A 16,057-nucleotide genomic window follows, 5' to 3' on the forward strand; every position below is an offset into this window, starting at 1 on the left:
ATCGGGAGCCCGGCTGGGGCGGGGAAGCCAGGCTGGGCGCTGTGCCAGAGGAACCTCAGCCCCAGTCTAAGGCTTTGCTCACATTCCTCTGGACCGGGCTGAGCAACCGAGATCAAGATCGAGATCAAGCCCTGCCCCGCCCTGGGGTGTCAGGCCGTCATCCCCACCCCTGGAGAGACCACATTCTAGGCAGGCAACTTATGTTTTTATTGGCACTACTTTCCAGTCAGCTGGGAAACTGGTCTATTCCGGCCAGCTGCCCTTTCCCCCCTCTGCTTAGGGCGAAGGCCTGGGGAAAGAAGGACAACATTCAGCAGGGATCCCCTCTGCAGTAGACACTTTGCAGCTGATGCACTCCCCAGCCCGCAGGGGAGGGGAGGCACCGAGAGGTTTTTGCAGATCCCAGCCTCAGGATTTAGGAGTGGGGGCAGACAGCAGCATTCCCTCCTCAGGCAGTGCAGACGCTAGGCAGCTGGAATGGCCAGTCCAGGCTTGCCCTGCTCCAAAGCACTGAGCTGCTCTACCAGTGGGTACCAGAGACTTTTTAACTGGGCTGGGAGAAGAGGCAGGGCCTGGGTAGATCCACAGCAACCTCCAGCCTTTTTCTGCCAAGGCTCGGGATACCACCCTACTTCCAAAGATTTGGTTTGGCTTCCAACCCTAGCCAGGCTGGACGCTGGGGAAACTGACTTAAGAGAAGAAGGGGTGAGGAGAAAAAAAAGTTGTAGGAGGAGCAGGGAGGGTGGAGGTTTCCAATATACAGGACCAAAAGCAGCACAGGGGCTTCACTGGTTCTTATACCCCATTGAAATCACAATACAGAGGGCTGGTGGTGATAGTCTTGCCTCAGGCACCTGTACTTCCCAACATTCAGTGCAGAAGCAGTATCAGAGTGGTTCAGAGATGTACCGAGGTGTCTCAGGGGGGGGCTGGTTCTTCTGTGATGGCTGGAGGGTATAAAAGAGAAACCTCTGCAGCTTCCTTCCCAAGGGGCAGTGCCTCTGGCAAGTTCACCCACCTCTGCTCCAACTCCACACTGGACTCTGGGCTCTGCCTGACCAGAAATAAAGGCTTCAAAATAAACTGGACTCACAGGTAAGAGGAGAAAGAATGCATTAGGGCCCTGGGAAGCAGTGAAGGCAGCCCTTCAGGGAGTCTAAGTATTCACCCTTCCCCACCCCATGCAGGGAGCTGGATATTACCTGAAGCTCCTGCTTTCACCTATCTGGGTGCTGGAGATGCTTTTAGTGATTTGGGCTATGACCACTGGGGATGGGAGTGTGGGCAGGAGCCAGGTGGGGTGGGGTAGGAAAAGTTACCACTCACAGCGAACAGCAAGGAGAGTGTTTCCATGGCAACAGGACACAGAAGTCACAGTGTAGGGGTGTGTCTCATCCAGCTGCACTGGCTTTGGGAGTCCAGCATCCTCATCCCTCCTTCCCAGTCGACCTCGGGCCCCTTTACCCCAAGAGTACACTTCACCTTCTGCCAAAGAGAACCCCAAGGAGGGAAATGGGAAGAGGACATAGCTTAGGATGCAGCTATCCTAGACTGCCATACTGGCCCAACAAGAGGTTGCTGAGTTCAGCAGCCCTGAGCAAGATAACCCCGTACTGCCCACAAGCCTGCCCTGACCCTCACCTGCCCCCATAATGCCCATTAATCACCTGCCCCAATGGCTACAGTGAAGGCATCACCACAAGCCACCATTGCTATCCTGATGCCCTGGAGGCCTTGGACTTGACAAGGTGCCCGGCTGACCCGGCGAGCACTGGTGCCCAACTGCCCATGCTGATTGCTGCCAAAAGTGTAGCAGTCACCAGAGGCTATAGAGGAGGGAGGAAAGTAAAAAAGGGGTGTCTCGACTGAGGCCTGGAAGAGGCCAGGAGAACCCATCTCGGGCCTCCTATGCCCGGAATCTACTCACCAGTCACAGCAGCTGAATGAGCAGTGCCCAGGTCCACACTTAGCAGGGGCTCCTGGTCCAGGGGTGTAGAACCTAGTGGTATGAAGCTCAGGATCTCCTCCACTTGCTGGGGAGGGGCAGCCTCCTCCCCTAAAGAGAGATGGTCTAGGCCAAGCTTGTTGAACCTTAAGGTAGAGCCAGAGCCAAGTCCAACAATTTGTATAGACTGTCCTGCCCCCACGTATCTGGGCAGGAGCTAGGAACCAGTGGACAGACCCCACCCTGAGTTGAACCCAGCAGCACCCTCAGCCTATCAATTCTGATCCTTGGTGGGAGGTAGGTAACAACAGATGGAGCATTAACAGCCAGGGAGGGTGAGGGGGCAGGCTAGTCAATCCTGGCGCACCTATTTACCTGTTGCTCCCACAAGCCAGGGCTCGGCCATGCACTGTGAGGATCATGGAGGAGTCAATGCCACATACAACACGCTGGGCTTCCTGTCCTGGGGGCATGGGTACCTGCTGGGGGCAGCTGTGGGACTCCCTGGTGCCTAGTCCCAGCCGGCCTACAAGGAGAAACCAGGACAGGGCTAGTTTGAGCTTCAGGATTGGTGATGCCAGGAGGAGGAAGACACACAAAAAGGAGGTAACTGCATGAAGAATGAATGCTGTTCTTGGCCTGAAATGCCTATTTTTGGCCCCTCAGTGTGTCACAACCCTTACTCCTCCTTTAAGGCCCTGTTCAGATGCCATTTCTGTCTCCCCCAGATGGGGTCCCTTGCCATTCCTTGGGTTCCCAAACCTCTGGACCCTGGGTGGGAGCCCTGATGCTGTCTGTCCTCTGTCACGCTGGAGACGGGTTATCTCTCCCTCCACTAGACTGCGTCCCCTAGGAGAACTGGAACTCAACCTAAGTCATCTCTAGTTTTCAATGCCCAGCCTGATACCTGACCCACAGAGAACCACAATAAATATTGCTGGAAACCTCCCTCTTTATGTCATCAACACCTGAAAGAAGCAACTCTTGTTCATCTTGTCTCAGTGCACAGGGGCACAGAGTAGATGTTCAATGAAGGCTTGCTGAATGAATGAACAGAATTTGGAAAGAGAGAGGCGAGAATGGGCCATGGGGTGGAAGGTGAGTATGAAGAGGAGCGAATCATGGAGATGAAGCCTAGAGGCTGGAACAGGGTGGAGAGAGCTTACCACCATCCCCGCGGCCCCAGGCAAATAGTTCTCGGTCAGTAGACAAGGCCAGCACATGAGAGGCCCCACAGGCCACCTGCACCATCTCATAGCCCAGCAGTTTCTCCACAATGGTGGGCTAGAGAGACAGGAAGCAAAGGGAGACTATGGGCAAGGGGCTGGGATTAGCTGCCTGGCCTCAGCGTTCCATGTAGACAAGAAATTGGAACTTGCAAATTCTCATGAGATGGCTGTCTCTTTAGCACCATCCCCCCACCCCTACTCACACAGTGCAACCATCAGAAAAGCCTGGTATCTTGGTACTTCCCTCCATGCTGCCCACAACAGGTGCAGCCTGGGAGCTAAAGGGATCTGATTGCTGCGGATTCCCCTGTTGCTAAGCTGGGTGTCAGGTTTCAGATATGGGCCGCTTGCCATCTCCCCGCTTCCTCCTCCTCAAGGGGAAAGCAATACCCACCTGGCTGATGTCATTAAGGCTGCCATGGCCTAGGCACCCATTGCTGCCGCTGCCAAAGGTCATAATAATGCCTCGGTCTGGGGGCAGTGAAGAAAGGAAAGGGAGAGAGATTGGGCTGCTTCTCCAGAAAGACCAGTCCAACCTTGGGTTGGAGGAGCAAGGAAAAGTTGAAGCTAGGGCTGGAAGAGTGGAATAAGGGAGTAAAAGGCAGGCGTCTCTCTTCCCAGGTGTGTAACTTTGGACGAGTGACTTAGCCTCTGAGTGTTAGTTTCCAGATCTGGCAAATGGCGATAACAACTACCTTGCCAGGCCTGTTGTGAAGGATAAAGATTTTATGTAAGTAAAGCCCCTGGTGTGCAGTAACCAGTAGATTAATTAAACCAGCAGTTTGTAAATGACATGCAATCAGTAAAGCTGCTCTGGGGGGATTTCTCATAAGAGCAGTTCCCCGACCGACCGGAGTCCACTCACCAGTCAGGCAGGCCGTGAAGAGGTCGCCGCAGGCTACGTGCTTGATGGTCACGCCCGACTGGCCCTCCAAGAAACGAGAGACGAACTGGGGATGCTGCTGTTCCACCGCCCCCGGGAGTAGGGTACCGGCTCCCGCGCCTAGGGGCGGGGCCTGCGGAGGGACAGGGAGGGCTTAGGCGGTGCCTGAGCGCCCCCTTCTTCCCGGCGCCCTTTCAGGCGTCCCATCCCGCACCCCGCCTGCTCACCTCCCATAGGATGAGGCGCCCAGAGCGAGTGACGCCAGCCTTCTGCGTGCGTCCCGCTGCTACCTGGATTACCTCTGTGTTAAGCATCGGCAGCCGCAGCGGAGCACTGAGCCCACCGCCCCAGGCGTACACTGACGACAGTGGCGGAGGAATGGCTGGACATGCAGGTCCCCGGGGAACGCCTGCCGGGATAGCGCATCAGGCCTGTTAAAACTGCTGGGAATGGGGTGGCAACTGTGGTAATGGGCAGTCAATTACAATTTACCTCTGCATCGAGCGCTGGTGGTCCGGCTTCCTGTGCTGCCTGGGGCCATGGGAGGCCCGGTGGCCAGGGACTTCTCTGCCCTGCAGACAGATGGGGGCCTCAGGACTTGGGCTCTCCCTAGTATTCTCACTTGCACGAATGGAATACTTGTCCTGAGCCGCCCCTGCCCCAGGCGTACGGTGCCTATCCTCCCCCCCCACCTCCACTGCCCTTTGCCCCACTCCCTGCACAGGCCTCCTCATGCGGACGCTGCCCACGTCGGTATGGAGGTTGAGCAAGGCGCGAATGCAAAGGGGCTGTGCCATGATGTGGCTGAGTGGCGGCCGCTGTGCAGGCTCCAGGCTGAGCAGACTCAGGACCAGCTGGCGCAGCTCAGGGCTGTACCGGTCAGAGATGGGTGCAAAGGTGCCACTCATGATCTTCAGCACCAGTGCTGGCAGGTTCTGTGAAGGCACCAACCATACTGTGAGGTTGGCCAAAGCCTCAGGCCTGGACTCAGGTGGCAGCATCCCCAGCTCCCGCCCTGGCTACCTGGTCTGATGGGGTGGTCACAACTTTGGACTCAGGAACCTTTAGTCTGATGAGGGGCCTCCCAGGATGCCAGTGGAGCCAAACCCTGCTTTCAAGAAGCCCTAATAGGGTAGCTGCAGCTAGGTTCCCAGAAACCCTAGGTTTCTTAGGAAAATCCAAGTCTTGCCTTTAGGAGACTCCCTAATCTGAAGGGAGAGCCCTGCCATCAGAAGCCGTCAGTTTAATTGGGGGACCCAAGTGCTACCCTCAAGAACCCATAGTCTGAGGGGAGCCCTGGGGTAATCCTGCCCAGGGTAATCCACCAATCTGATGTGGGAGACTGATTCAGCCACAGGAAGAAACACGTAAGTGGTTGGCACCAAGGACTTCACAGGAGGGAAGTAAAGGTTTCCTATTTTTCCCCCGGGGTCCAGGAGGTGCTGGCTTACTCACCGCAGCCTCAAAGGCCCTCTTGAGGCTGGCCAGCTCATAGAGAACACAGCCCAGGGCCCATATGTCACTCTTCTGGTTGTAGGGTTTGCCCTCACACAGTTCAGGGGAGATGTAGCATGGAGTACCCACCACCTGCAGGAGAGAAGCTGCTATTACAGCCCCAGGAAGGGAAGCCCAAGGACTCTGCCCCAGGCCCACTTGGAGATAGCTGCTCCCAGAAGCATTCAAAGTGCTTCTTCCTGCAGGACCACCCAGCCAGTGGCTAAGGTGCAAAGGACTTGGGTGTGGCAGTTAGATAGGAATGCAGAGTGGGCCTTGGCCCTCAAAATCTCCAGCACCCTTGAGGTCCCCTTCCTGCCCAGGCACCGTGTAGGCCTTGCTCTTGCTGCTAAGGATCTTGGAGATGCCAAAGTCACCAATCTTGACAACCATGCGGTGTTTGTCAAGAAGGATGTTTTGGGTCTTGAGGTCGCGGTGCAGGATGAGGTGGGTGTGCACATGATGCAGTGCGAGCAGGATCTGTACAAAGAAGTGCAGGATGGTCTCCTCCTCCAGCAGAGAATTACAGCGCTTTTGGATGAACTCAGCCAGGGTGCCACCTGCAGCCACAAGGGACTAGTCAAGATCCAAGCTATTCCATACCTGGGACTCTCCTTTTACGAAATGCCCAGACAGGGCAAAGGCTTGCCAGAGTCACAACTGGCGTCAGAACTCTATACCTCTGACCCTCACCCAAGCCCCCAATTCCAAGGATGGAAGTTGGCTATCTATGTCTGCCTGTTCCAGAGGGGAGAGGCAGACACTTTCCTTGGGGCCAGGCCACTGCAAAGAGGCTGGCCCACCTGGTGCATATTCCATGGCAATCATGAGGGCCTTGTCCTCCAGGAAATTCTCATAGTACTCAATAACATTGGGGTGGTTGAGGAGCTTGAGGACCTGGCACTCATTTTGGGCTGCCTGCCGCTCTTCCTTAGTCATCTGTTCCACTGGGATCTGCTTGATGATCACCAGCTTCTGGTCAGCCTTGCGCAGGCACAGGTGCACAATCCTGGAGACACAGAGTGCAGAGGTGAGCACCAGCAAAGCCTCCAACCACTTATCAGGTAGGGTTGTCCTGGTGACCGGATGTTATTTGGGAGTGGAGGATGGGCACCCAGAGGTCATCTAAGTGCACAGAATACTGAGTTTAGGAGTACGGAGAACTACCACAAACTCTGTGTGAGACCTGTGGAAAGTCACTTATTTAAGACTCAGTTTCTCCACAGGCACATAAAGAAAATTAAAAATAGCCTTGATCCCTTTAAGTTCCCAAAGGCTCTGGAGTTTACTGCCTGGGTTCAAATCCCAGCTTCTCCTCTTACTAGTCCTCTGGTCTTTGATTATGTGATATCATCATCTGGAAACAGAATGGACCTCACTGGGTTATTGAGAGGATCCAATGAGAAAATGCAAGTAAGGCACTTAGCACAGTGCCTAGCACATCAAAAACTACTCAACGAACAGAAGCCATTCATATTATTTTCTTCCAGCTCTGCTCTTCTTTCTTGTTCTCCAGTGCATATCCCCGGTGTATAGCCCAGTATTTAGCACATAATAGGAGCTTGATAAGTATCTGCTGAATGAATAGACTATAAGATAATCATCTCAGTATCAAATTTACATTTCCAGCTCAGATCTTTCCTCCAAGCCCAACTTACATATCCAATACCTGCTTTGCATCTCTACCTGAACGGCTCACAAATATCCTAAATATTAACCAGTTCAAAGTAAAACTCTTTATTCCTGCCCCAGAAACCTTTCCTTCTTCAGTCTCCCCCGTCTCAGTAAATGACACCACTAGTTATTAAAGTCAGACACCTGGAATTCATGCCAGAATCCTTCCTCCATTTCACACTAACACATTAGTAAATCCTGTTTCTACATCCAAAATATTGTGAACTCATCCATTTCTCTGTGACCTCTGTGTAATCTTTGGCCAAATAATTTCTTGCCTAGAATACTGCACTAGCCCTCAAAATGGTCCCTTTCACTCATGTCACCCTCAAATCTAAATTCCACACAGCAACCAAAGTGACATTTTAAAAATGGAAATCATATCAAGACCATTCTTCTGCTTAAACCTCTTCCCGTAGCACTGCAAATAAATTCAACCACTTTACCTCAGCCTACAAGGCCATACTCTGGTCCCCGCCCTCCACGACAATCACATTTATACCATTCTTTCTCTTGTCCGCTATATTCCGACTACGCTAGTGTTTTTTTCAGTGTTTTGAATACTCTGGATTCTTTCCCACGTGAGGACTTTCACATATGCTATTTCCTCTGCCTGAAAAGCTCTGCTTTCACCTTCAGACTACTGATCCTCATTTCTCGAGTTTTAGCTTTGAATTTCACCTCTCAGAGAAGTTTTTCTTGACCGCCCCATATAAGTACTCGCTGGTGTCTTACTCTATTGTCACAACTTAATAACTGCTTTAACGTCTTCCTGTTATATAATTCTCCGATAGTCTGTAAGCTCCGAGAGGGAAAAGACCCACCACTGTTTTGGGCTTTACTGTATACCCAAGCGCCGAGAGCCTGTCAGGTATAGTTGCCGCTCAGTATTTGTTGAATGAATCAGAAATAGAACTCTAGTCGGGGCGGCGAGGGCTGTCGGGGCGTGACCTGAGAGGCGGAGTCTCCCAGCCGGGAATGGGACCGGAAGCCTAGGCGGGCCTTCCCTGAGAGGGCGCCTACGCCTCGGGGTGGGGCCAACCGGGAAACGATTTCGTGTTAGGAATTGGCGCTTATTTTCCCTCTTCCCGAGTAGTTTCCTTCCCCAGATCCCTGGCTCACCCGAAGGCACCTCTCCCCACCACTCGGATCCGCTCGTACTTCTCCATCTCGTTTCTCAGTGTCACATTTCCGGAACCCTCCACGCCCAGACGCAGCGCGTGCGCGGTTCCGCCCACTCAGAAGCCTCGCCCCCTACGCTGTAAGATAATTGTAGGGCGGGATAAGGGCGTTAGGGTGTTGGGTCAGTCTGGCTTTGCGGATTTGGTTGGTCCCTGCAGTCTATCGGTTTTCCTGCGGTTTGCTTCGCTTTTCCAGGGTCCAAGAAATGGGGCGGTGTTCCGTTTCTTGGTGCACTGCTCAGTGGCCAGTACTGTAACCAGCCACATCCCACACACGTGGCCGCATCCGGCCCTTGCAAAACTTCCTTAGCTAAGAGGGGTGCCCCGCTCAGGTTGAGAGGGAAGCGAGGACCAACTTCTCGGCCCATTCTTTCGGCACCCCACACTAGCCCGCTAGTGACGCTGTTTCGGAAGAGCAGATTCTAACTGGCACACAAATGTTAACCGCTACCAAAACTGAACCGAGGGAGTCAGCGCTCTCGGTTGTGGTTCAGGGAGCACGATCAATTTTGACTAGGGAGGGACATGGGAAATCCTGAGTTGTGTAAGTTGCTTCACCTAGGGAGGATGTGACACTGTCTCCACGCTGTCCGGACTAGTGAGCACCGCGCTCGTCAGCACACTGAACTCCCCCTCCCGCCCCAGCATACACACACCGGCCGCAGGGTAATCTGCCTTCAAACTGGGAGAACCTCCTTGGGAGAAAAATGGACCACTACCTGAAAGCGTCAGGGAGAGGAGGAAAAACAGGCAATCGGCCGATACGGATTCAAGGTTTCTGCCCAGAGGTAGAGAGCTGGTTGGAACGATAGTCTAGGGTCTTGACCGGAAGTGAGTTTAATTTCGGTTGTCTGTCTCCCAGACGCTTCCTGCTCTTGAATGAGCTCCATGAAAGATGAATTGAAGAGTTGTTAGATGATTAGCTAGGGGATAGCGTCCCTATTTCTGAGTGGGTGAGGAATGTGAGGAAACGTGTGTTTATGTTCTGCTCCCATCTACAAAGCATGCCAGGGTCCCTCAGTTCTGGCTCAGTTCCGTGTTGGCTGGCGGACAAAGCTACCCTGTGAGCAAAGGGGAGCACAGAGGGGGGAAGACGGTCACAGGGACACTCGTGCTCTCACCTAGAAAACGATCAGGCCTTGGTTGACCCAGGAGACCCACAGGGGTTAATGTGTAACCTTGGAGACATCGGGAAGGAAAACAAAACCCCTTGCTCTCTGGCTCTCAGGCTTCAGGCTTTCCCTCCCTCTCGCACTTTTTTTTCTCTCGCCATTACCCACCTACTCAACGGCCCCTTTCCTCTCCTTTACCACACCTCACACCCATTCCCGGGCTCTGGGCTGCTACTCTGTTCGCTAGTCGGGCTAACTCTTCCCGGAAAGCAACCGCCTGATTCCTTTGGAGGCAGGACAGGATCCTGTGGCACAGTGAGGACAGACTGGCATCTAGTGGCCACGAGCTGCTATTGCTCCAGAATGCGGGCCTGAAGGGTGAGGGGCACTCCAGTAGCCTGGGTAAATCGGCGGTCTTCCCCGCCCCACCTTCAGAGAGCTGGGACTATCTGAGGGAAGACTCTGACAGCCACTCGGCCCCAGGAGCTCAAGAGCGGGCTGGGAGGAGGGGTGATGATGGGTTAGTCAACAGTTTCGAGGCACCGCCTCGGTGCAGGACGCGGTAGAGGCAGGTAACCATGTTCGTCTCCGGCCTGAAGTAGCTAGTGAGGTGAGAGAACTGGGTATGGGCAGGTCACTATCCGAGGCGGGGCTCTGACCCCTCCCAGGACCAGGGCTTAAAGGATGTGGGTGTGTGACGGTCCCGCCCAGCTATGCCCAGAAAGCAGTTGAGGGTGGAGAGCGAGTTCTCTCAGTACCCGTCCAGGCGGGGGAGCCGGCGGCCTCGCGGAAAGTGGGGAGGCGGGTTAATGAGGCCAAGCGAGCAAGGCGGAACTCCGTCGACAGTCAGAAGGCGCCAGCGAGGAGTGCCGGGGTGGCGGCGTCCCCAGGACTGCCCCTTTCCGCCCTAAGTCCGCGGGAGCCAGGCGGGGCCCAGAAGCCTTGGGCAAATGGGGATCACGCCCTCCGTGCCGCAGAGGCGCCAGAGGGGCGGGGGCAGAGACCCGCGGGGAGGGGCCGGGAGGAGCTAAGGGGCCTAGAAGGCTCTGCGAAAACTGAGGCTGGCGGCGGGCGGGAGAGGCGTACGGGGTCGGGTAGCAGAGAGAGAGCTCTGTTCCCTGCGCAGCCCGAGAAGGCCGCCTAGAGGGTGGACAGACAGACGGCAGGGAGGGCCAGCATGCCCTCACTGCTGCACCCAGCCCTGCCGCTGCTCCTGGGCGCCACGCTGACCTTTCGGGCGCTACGGCGCGTGCTCTGTCTCCTGCCCCTGCCCGCGCACGTGCGCGCCGACCCACTGCGCACCTGGCGCTGGCACAACCTGCTCGTCTCCTTCGCCCATTCCATTGTATCAGGGAGCTGGGCGCTGCAGTGGTGAGTGGATTCGGGGAGTGAAGGTGGCTAGGGGATCCCGCGTTACTCTCCCCACTACTTAAAGGCCGTCTGAGGCCATGCAGTCTCACCTGATTCCGTTTGGAATGCTGTCCAACCAGGAGTGGCAGCGGCCCAGGGGTAAATCTCACCTGGGAAACGGAAGACACCTGGGTTTCAGCCAAGTCCCTCCTAGCACCCCAGTCAGCCAATAGCGGCAGCCCAGACTCCCCGGGGATTGGGAAGGGCAGCGGGGGAGCTGAGGGGCCTTGGGAATGCCGAAATGATGAGCGCCTGCCTTCTTCCCTCCCTTCCAGTATATGGCAGACGCCTGAGATGCTCATCGAAATTGAAACAGCATGGTCGCTTTCTGGCTATTTGCTCGTTTGCTTCTCTGCAGGTGGGTCTTGCCCAGGAAGCATAAAGTAGGCAGAGGGATAAGGAAAAGCTTCTTATTAAGTCCCCGTCATGACCATTCCCCATCCCTCCACTAGGCTATTTCATCCACGACACCGTGGACATCGTGGTTAGTCATCAGGCGCGAGCGTCTTGGGAGTACCTCGTTCATCATGTCATGGTGAGAGGCAGGGAATGGGGTATAGGCCCCGTGCTAGCAACCTAGTCTCAGCCCTTTCTGAACCTAGGAGGTAAAGGCCATCATTTAACCCCATTCCCACTGTGTCCTACTTTTCTCATGCTGACACTTGATTCACCATTTGAGCCCAGTTATGTGTCACCTTATGCAGCACCTCCTTACACTGGCAACTCCACCCAGGGCCAGATCCCATGGGCAAGGATCACAACTACATTGTGTTTAAACCACTTTAAATTATATTCCAAAAGCAGATAGGGGGGAATTTTCCAGCCCTCAACCTGGTAGCCTTGATACTCCCACCAGCTTCCAGAAGCCTTAGCACCTGGGTCCCCTAACCCGTTCTCTCCTTTGCCTTCTAGGCCATGGGTGCTTTCTTCTCAGGCATCTTTTGGAGCAGGTTTGTTGGTGGGGGTGTCTTGACACTGCTGGTAGAGGTCAGCAACATCTTCCTCACCATCCGCATGATGATGAAGATCAACAATGCCCAGCATCTCCTCTTTTACCAGGTCAACAAGTATGTCAACTTGGTCATGTACTTTCTTTTCCGCCTGGCCCCTCAGGCCTACCTCACTCATTTTTTCCTGCGTTATGGGGGCCAGAGGACCCTGGGCACCTTTCTGCTGGGTATCCTGCTCATGTTGGACGTCATGATTCTCATCTACTTTTCCCGCCTTCTCCGCTCTGACTTCTGCCCTAAGCGTGTTCCCAGCCAGCAACTCAAAGACAAATTTTTGACTGAATGAGAGGCAGAGCCTGGGAGGACAAGGACAGCAAACAGCCTCAGGCACAAACTGAGATGAGTCCCAAGTCTGGGCCATCCTCTGGGGCCACACTCTCCAGCTGTCAAGCTTGCACCCACCATTGAAAACACTAATGAAACCACTCTGAAGTCCTTGTCCTTTATTGACAAGGGGTGAGGGAAGCAGACAGACTGGTTGGATATGGTAGATGCGTGCAGAGACTAGGTGCTACCTGAAAAGCCAGCTAACACACAATGCCCTGAACTGGATGCTAATGAATTTCTAGATAATTGTTTCATACAAAGCCTCTTCCAAGGATAAAGGGGTTTTTGTAAAGTTTGTTGCACCTTATTACTATTATGATGGTAGCAACTGTAGTTGTCTCCCAGAACAACTAACCCTAGTCATAAGTATCTCTGCTACCTCAACCCCCCTCCCACCCCAGGATCACAGCAAATATCGTGAGGTGATAAGGCTGAGTGTTCCAACTGGGTGAGCAGATCAAGAGTCTTGCCCAAGCCTTGTTACTTAAGTGCACATGCATCACAGTATGGCCTCTTTGCAGCCAACTAGAAGTCAACATAAAGACATGAGACATAAATGGAGACAATATTTATATTTAGAATTAGCCAGCTGGATTCAGTTTAGATGATCCCAATCTGAAAAACAAAAGGGAGCTTTGTTACTGGGAGCTGAAATGTCATGGTTAAAAAGCAACAAGAGCACACAGTGAGTGAGGGTAGGACCTATTAAGGATAGAGGTGCAGTCAGAGTTAAGATTAATCAGCAAAAGTCAGGCTTTGGTCACTAACAGACACATCATTTGCACCCAGGGTATGGGTGTTAAGGAGTCTGTAGGGAAAACAGCTTACTTTGTTGGCAACATCCAAAGCATCATAGTCAGGAGCCAGTCGAACATATGCCTTCTTCTCTCCATCAGGCCTAGCATGGAGAAGGAAGTCTTAATCCCTACTGCCTTCACTGTCCCCAAGCCTCCCTTCCCTCCCATTGTCTGGCACATCAGTGGTTCCTTTGTGTACGTCACTCTTTTCCAAATGATTTTTCCATCACTTGCGCAGAGGGCTAGTCCACTAAGCTAAATGAAGCCAATTCCCTTCTATGGGCCAACACCACGGGGGGACATTTAAGACTTAAATCCAGGTAATCAGACATAAATTGTATTTTACTCTAGGGCCTGGCTCTGTTAGAGGCAGGGATCAAGAAAATGAACACTAACTCCATATACCAAGCCCTAGAAAGCAGAGCAGCTGATGTTTCCTTATAAGTCCATATTCCATAGGACTGTAATTACAGCAGGGGCTGCTTATTCCTCTAGGCTTGCACACTGTAAAACTTACTTCTGACCCCAAAAACAGTATCAAGGAATTTCATGTAATTCGTGTTACCTGGCTCCTGACTAAGGGGTAGTTACCCAGCCCCTTCCCCCATCCCAGAGGGCTCCCACTCACCTGATCAGGGTGTTGACCTTGGCCACATCAATGTCATAGAGCTTCTTCACAGCCTGTTTGATCTGGTGCTTGTTGGCCTTGACATCCACAATGAACACAAGTGTATTGTTGTCTTCTATCTTCTTCATGGCTGACTCGGTGGTCAGGGGGAACTTGATGATGGCATAGTGGTCAAGCCTGAAACAGCAAAATGGTGTCACCTGCCCTGGGCCCAGTAGAAGAAAGCATGGGCCCTCTTTTGGAGCCCAAGGCCAAGAGAGCCCAGGTGCATCAGACAATGAAGTAGCAATCATTCTGTCAGACTTTGGTCGCTTAACAGTGTCATCACCTGCACCCTGAAACCTAAGAGACCTGGAACCTCAGCCTGGGTACAGAACCTCATGCACTTTGATTTGAAGGGCTTTTCATCCATTAAGCAATTAAAGGATCATCTCTGAGTTACAGACCCCTTTATCTTTTATTTGCTCTCAACATTTCTAAATGGCAAACTTCTGGAAAAAGGAATTGAAACTCGAGAGGTTAAACTTACCCTAAAAGCACAAAGCTAAACTATGGAATCTTGAAACCCACAATAGGGTGCCAAAGAATACTGGTGCTTCTCTGAGGCTGGAGAGATGTTTCTGCCCTGTCTGGTTGCTGAAAACTGCCTTGAGGGCCGGCCATCAATTCTTGAGAGAAACTTTTTTATTTACAGCTCAAGTTAAACTTACAGTGGCTTGGACACACCTATAACACAAGCTTTCCCCCTGAAATTGAGAGGCAAGTTTCTGTTCACCTGGACACTACCTTCCTGTTTCAAAGCTAGAAGTCAGTCTCAACTTTTCATCACACTAAATTCTAGGTCCAAATGGACCGGTCAAGTGCTTTCCCCCACGGACACAACCCACTCTGCCTTTTTCTTAGCAAATAGTGGGAGGACCAGAAATCCATTGCTGTCAACTGCAGCCATGGCTCTAATCTGTGGTCCCTAAGGTCAGTTATTACCTGCAGCACGACACCACTCAAGTACCCTAACCTGCCCATTTTCCCATTACCTTCCATACACTGTTATAGACCTTCACTGTTCAATAGATGAATAAATCTCCTTATCAATCTAGACTCATCCCACATCCACACCCTCAAGGATAGTATCCCAAGTAATAGGTGTTAAAAAGGCACAAACTAAACCTGGAACTCTAAAACAAAGACCACTTCTCTCAGTCCTACTTTACCCTCCCAGGTTAGGTAGGCCTTTAATATCGGGATCACATATGAAACAATAATAATCCAACAATCAACCATAACAGTGTCTCTGAGTTGTTTTAACAATTCCTGCCAATGTTGTAAAAACGTCTTCTCACACTTCCATTAGAGAAGCACACCACGTATGGGCATGTCTTTAGGGAACTGTTGGCTAGGTTTGGTAAATTTCCAAATTACCAATGGAGGATACCCAAATATCTTTTCACGGGTACGGGGCAGTACTGACTTGTTTCTCCTGGGGGCGCTCTTCCGAGGGTATTTGGGTTGCCTTCGGAGACGCAGTGTCTTGGGCCGTCTGAAGGTAGGTGACGTGCGGATCTTCTTTTTTTTGTGGGTGTGAACGCCTTTCAGCACAGCTTTCTTGGCCTTCAAAGCTTTTGCTTTCGCTTCAGCTTTGGGAGGGGCAGGAGCTGAAAGAGGTAAAGAAAATACGGCGCAGACTTAAGGAATAGATCACTTCCGGCCCCCAGACAGGTCGTTGGGCGCCTCACACCACGCGTGCATCAGTGGTTCCTTTGAAAACATCATAAGTCTCAGGAGGTTAAAGTTTTTCCATCATATGCACGACACTGGGGGAAGCTTGGAATATCGCCAGGGACACCCCGAAGAAAAATAGGAAATAGCAATGACCGAACGCTTGATATTTGCCAGGATGTGCGCTAGTTTTATACGTACCGACGTCGCGCAACCACCCTAGAGATATGTTGGCTCCCCAAAACTAACAGTCTGGCTATCCCTAGGTGGTGCCGGCTGGGCTTGCCTCCCCAACGTCCACTGGAGCCGAGCCCATGCGGCTGGGACCACGCGCGCCGCAGGGTGGCCGAAACACAACTCCGGAACAAGACACTCCAATGTTTAGCTCAGCCACCGTCCTCCTAGTTCGTTCACTCTGCGGGGACCCCAAGCCAGCCAGCAGCGGTACCCCCCAATCCCAACACACACCTTCCTTCTTTGCTTTCGGCGCCATCTTCGTGAAAAGGGTTTCCAATACCCGTTCTCACGGGCTTATAGAGCCAAGTCTTACCGAAGCCTCGCGATGTTTCTTACTTAGATCTAATTGCATAATGTACAGCGCGGCGCCCGTCGGGAATGGTAGTTAGGTTTAAGTTCCTTGCGAGAAGGACT

The 16,057-nt window shown here is 52.8% G+C and overlaps 3 protein-coding genes, 1 long non-coding RNA gene and 4 other non-coding genes across 17 annotated transcripts; 2 read left to right on the plus strand and 6 right to left on the minus strand.

Annotated features, from left to right (window-relative positions):
• Positions 1-183: 183 nt before the first annotated feature.
• Positions 184-8,477, minus strand: NEK8 (NIMA related kinase 8). Of its 5 annotated transcripts, none has more exons than XM_017640865.3 (15): positions 8,348-8,477; positions 6,355-6,560; positions 5,879-6,111; positions 5,513-5,644; positions 4,784-4,992; positions 4,550-4,629; positions 4,285-4,466; positions 4,040-4,190; positions 3,569-3,645; positions 3,112-3,229; positions 2,321-2,471; positions 1,928-2,091; positions 1,668-1,826; positions 1,327-1,485; positions 184-947 (listed from the first exon to the last, which is right to left on the minus strand). In XM_017640865.3, exons 1-15 carry the CDS (start codon positions 8,392-8,394, stop codon positions 919-921), a joined length of 2,097 nt encoding a protein of 698 aa, XP_017496354.3. In that variant the 5' UTR covers positions 8,395-8,477; the 3' UTR covers positions 184-918. The 5 variants fall into 5 exon arrangements, with proteins under 5 accessions (XP_017496354.3, XP_017496364.3, XP_017496347.3 ...); XM_017640875.3 differs by having other exon boundaries at positions 184-1,050; XM_017640858.3 differs by having other exon boundaries at positions 184-1,054.
• LOC118970532 (uncharacterized) lies at positions 2,420-4,031 on the plus strand. 2 transcript variants are annotated; one of them, XR_005058578.2, is made up of 3 exons: positions 2,420-2,551; positions 2,674-3,043; positions 3,796-4,031. It is a non-coding gene; the product is annotated as an uncharacterized lncRNA (long non-coding RNA). The 2 variants fall into 2 exon arrangements; XR_005058577.2 differs by having other exon boundaries at positions 2,429-2,551; positions 2,948-3,043.
• On the plus strand, positions 8,347-12,363 carry TLCD1 (TLC domain containing 1). 5 transcript variants are annotated; one of them, XM_037008429.2, is made up of 5 exons: positions 8,347-8,486; positions 10,645-10,889; positions 11,204-11,286; positions 11,381-11,463; positions 11,841-12,363. In XM_037008429.2, exons 2-5 carry the CDS (start codon positions 10,696-10,698, stop codon positions 12,222-12,224), a joined length of 744 nt encoding a protein of 247 aa, XP_036864324.1. In that variant the 5' UTR covers positions 8,347-8,486; positions 10,645-10,695; the 3' UTR covers positions 12,225-12,363. The 5 variants fall into 5 exon arrangements, with proteins under 5 accessions (XP_036864324.1, XP_073091199.1, XP_036864325.1 ...); XM_037008430.2 differs by lacking the exon at positions 8,347-8,486 and adding an exon at positions 8,901-9,194; XM_017640938.3 differs by lacking the exon at positions 8,347-8,486 and adding an exon at positions 9,389-10,128.
• Positions 12,364-12,821: 458 nt separating this feature from the next.
• On the minus strand, positions 12,822-16,029 carry RPL23A (ribosomal protein L23a). The gene is made up of 5 exons (XM_017640959.3): positions 15,875-16,029; positions 15,159-15,342; positions 13,691-13,867; positions 13,094-13,163; positions 12,822-12,880 (listed from the first exon to the last, which is right to left on the minus strand). Exons 1-5 carry the CDS (start codon positions 15,897-15,899, stop codon positions 12,866-12,868), a joined length of 471 nt encoding a protein of 156 aa, XP_017496448.2. The 5' UTR covers positions 15,900-16,029; the 3' UTR covers positions 12,822-12,865.
• Positions 12,982-13,051, minus strand: LOC118970547 (small nucleolar RNA Z17). Its single transcript, XR_005058606.1, has one exon. It is a non-coding gene; the product is annotated as a small nucleolar RNA Z17 (small nucleolar RNA).
• On the minus strand, positions 13,237-13,298 carry LOC118970545 (small nucleolar RNA SNORD42). Its single transcript, XR_005058604.1, has one exon. It is a non-coding gene; the product is annotated as a small nucleolar RNA SNORD42 (small nucleolar RNA).
• Positions 13,955-14,025, minus strand: LOC118970546 (small nucleolar RNA Z17). The gene has a single exon (XR_005058605.1). It is a non-coding gene; the product is annotated as a small nucleolar RNA Z17 (small nucleolar RNA).
• LOC118970554 (small nucleolar RNA SNORD42) lies at positions 15,431-15,497 on the minus strand. Its single transcript, XR_005058611.1, has one exon. It is a non-coding gene; the product is annotated as a small nucleolar RNA SNORD42 (small nucleolar RNA).
• Positions 16,030-16,057: the final 28 nt, after the last annotated feature.

This window comes from Manis javanica, chromosome 4 (assembly GCF_040802235.1).
Source record: "Manis javanica isolate MJ-LG chromosome 4, MJ_LKY, whole genome shotgun sequence".
Taxonomy (NCBI): Eukaryota; Metazoa; Chordata; class Mammalia; order Pholidota; family Manidae; genus Manis; species Manis javanica.

Bases quoted from the DNA above. Each gene is read 5' to 3' on its own strand.
- RPL23A (XM_017640959.3), bottom strand. From the start codon at position 15,899: ATGGCGCCGAAAGCAAAGAAGGAAG. The intron at 13,868-15,158 runs GTCAGTACTGCC...TTGCTGTTTCAG, and splicing joins AGCGCCCCCAGGAGAAACAA to GCTTGACCACTATGCCATCA. The intron at 13,164-13,690 runs GTGAGTGGGAGC...TCTCCATGCTAG, and splicing joins AAGGTCAACACCCTGATCAG to GCCTGATGGAGAGAAGAAGG.
- NEK8 (XM_017640858.3), bottom strand. From the start codon at position 8,394: ATGGAGAAGTACGAGCGGATCCGAGTGGTGGGGAGAGGTGCCTTCGG. The intron at 6,112-6,354 runs GTGGGCCAGCCT...TTGTGGCTGCAG, and splicing joins TGCCATGGAATATGCACCAG to GTGGCACCCTGGCTGAGTTC. The intron at 1,486-1,667 runs GTGATTAATGGG...TCTCTTTGGCAG, and splicing joins CACTGTAGCCATTGGGGCAG to AAGGTGAAGTGTACTCTTGG.
- TLCD1 (XM_037008429.2), top strand. From the start codon at position 10,696: ATGCCCTCACTGCTGCACCCAGCCCTGCCGCTGCTCCTGGGCGCCACG. The intron at 10,890-11,203 runs GTGAGTGGATTC...CCTCCCTTCCAG, and splicing joins GGGAGCTGGGCGCTGCAGTG to TATATGGCAGACGCCTGAGA. The intron at 11,287-11,380 runs GTGGGTCTTGCC...TCCCTCCACTAG, and splicing joins GCTCGTTTGCTTCTCTGCAG to GCTATTTCATCCACGACACC.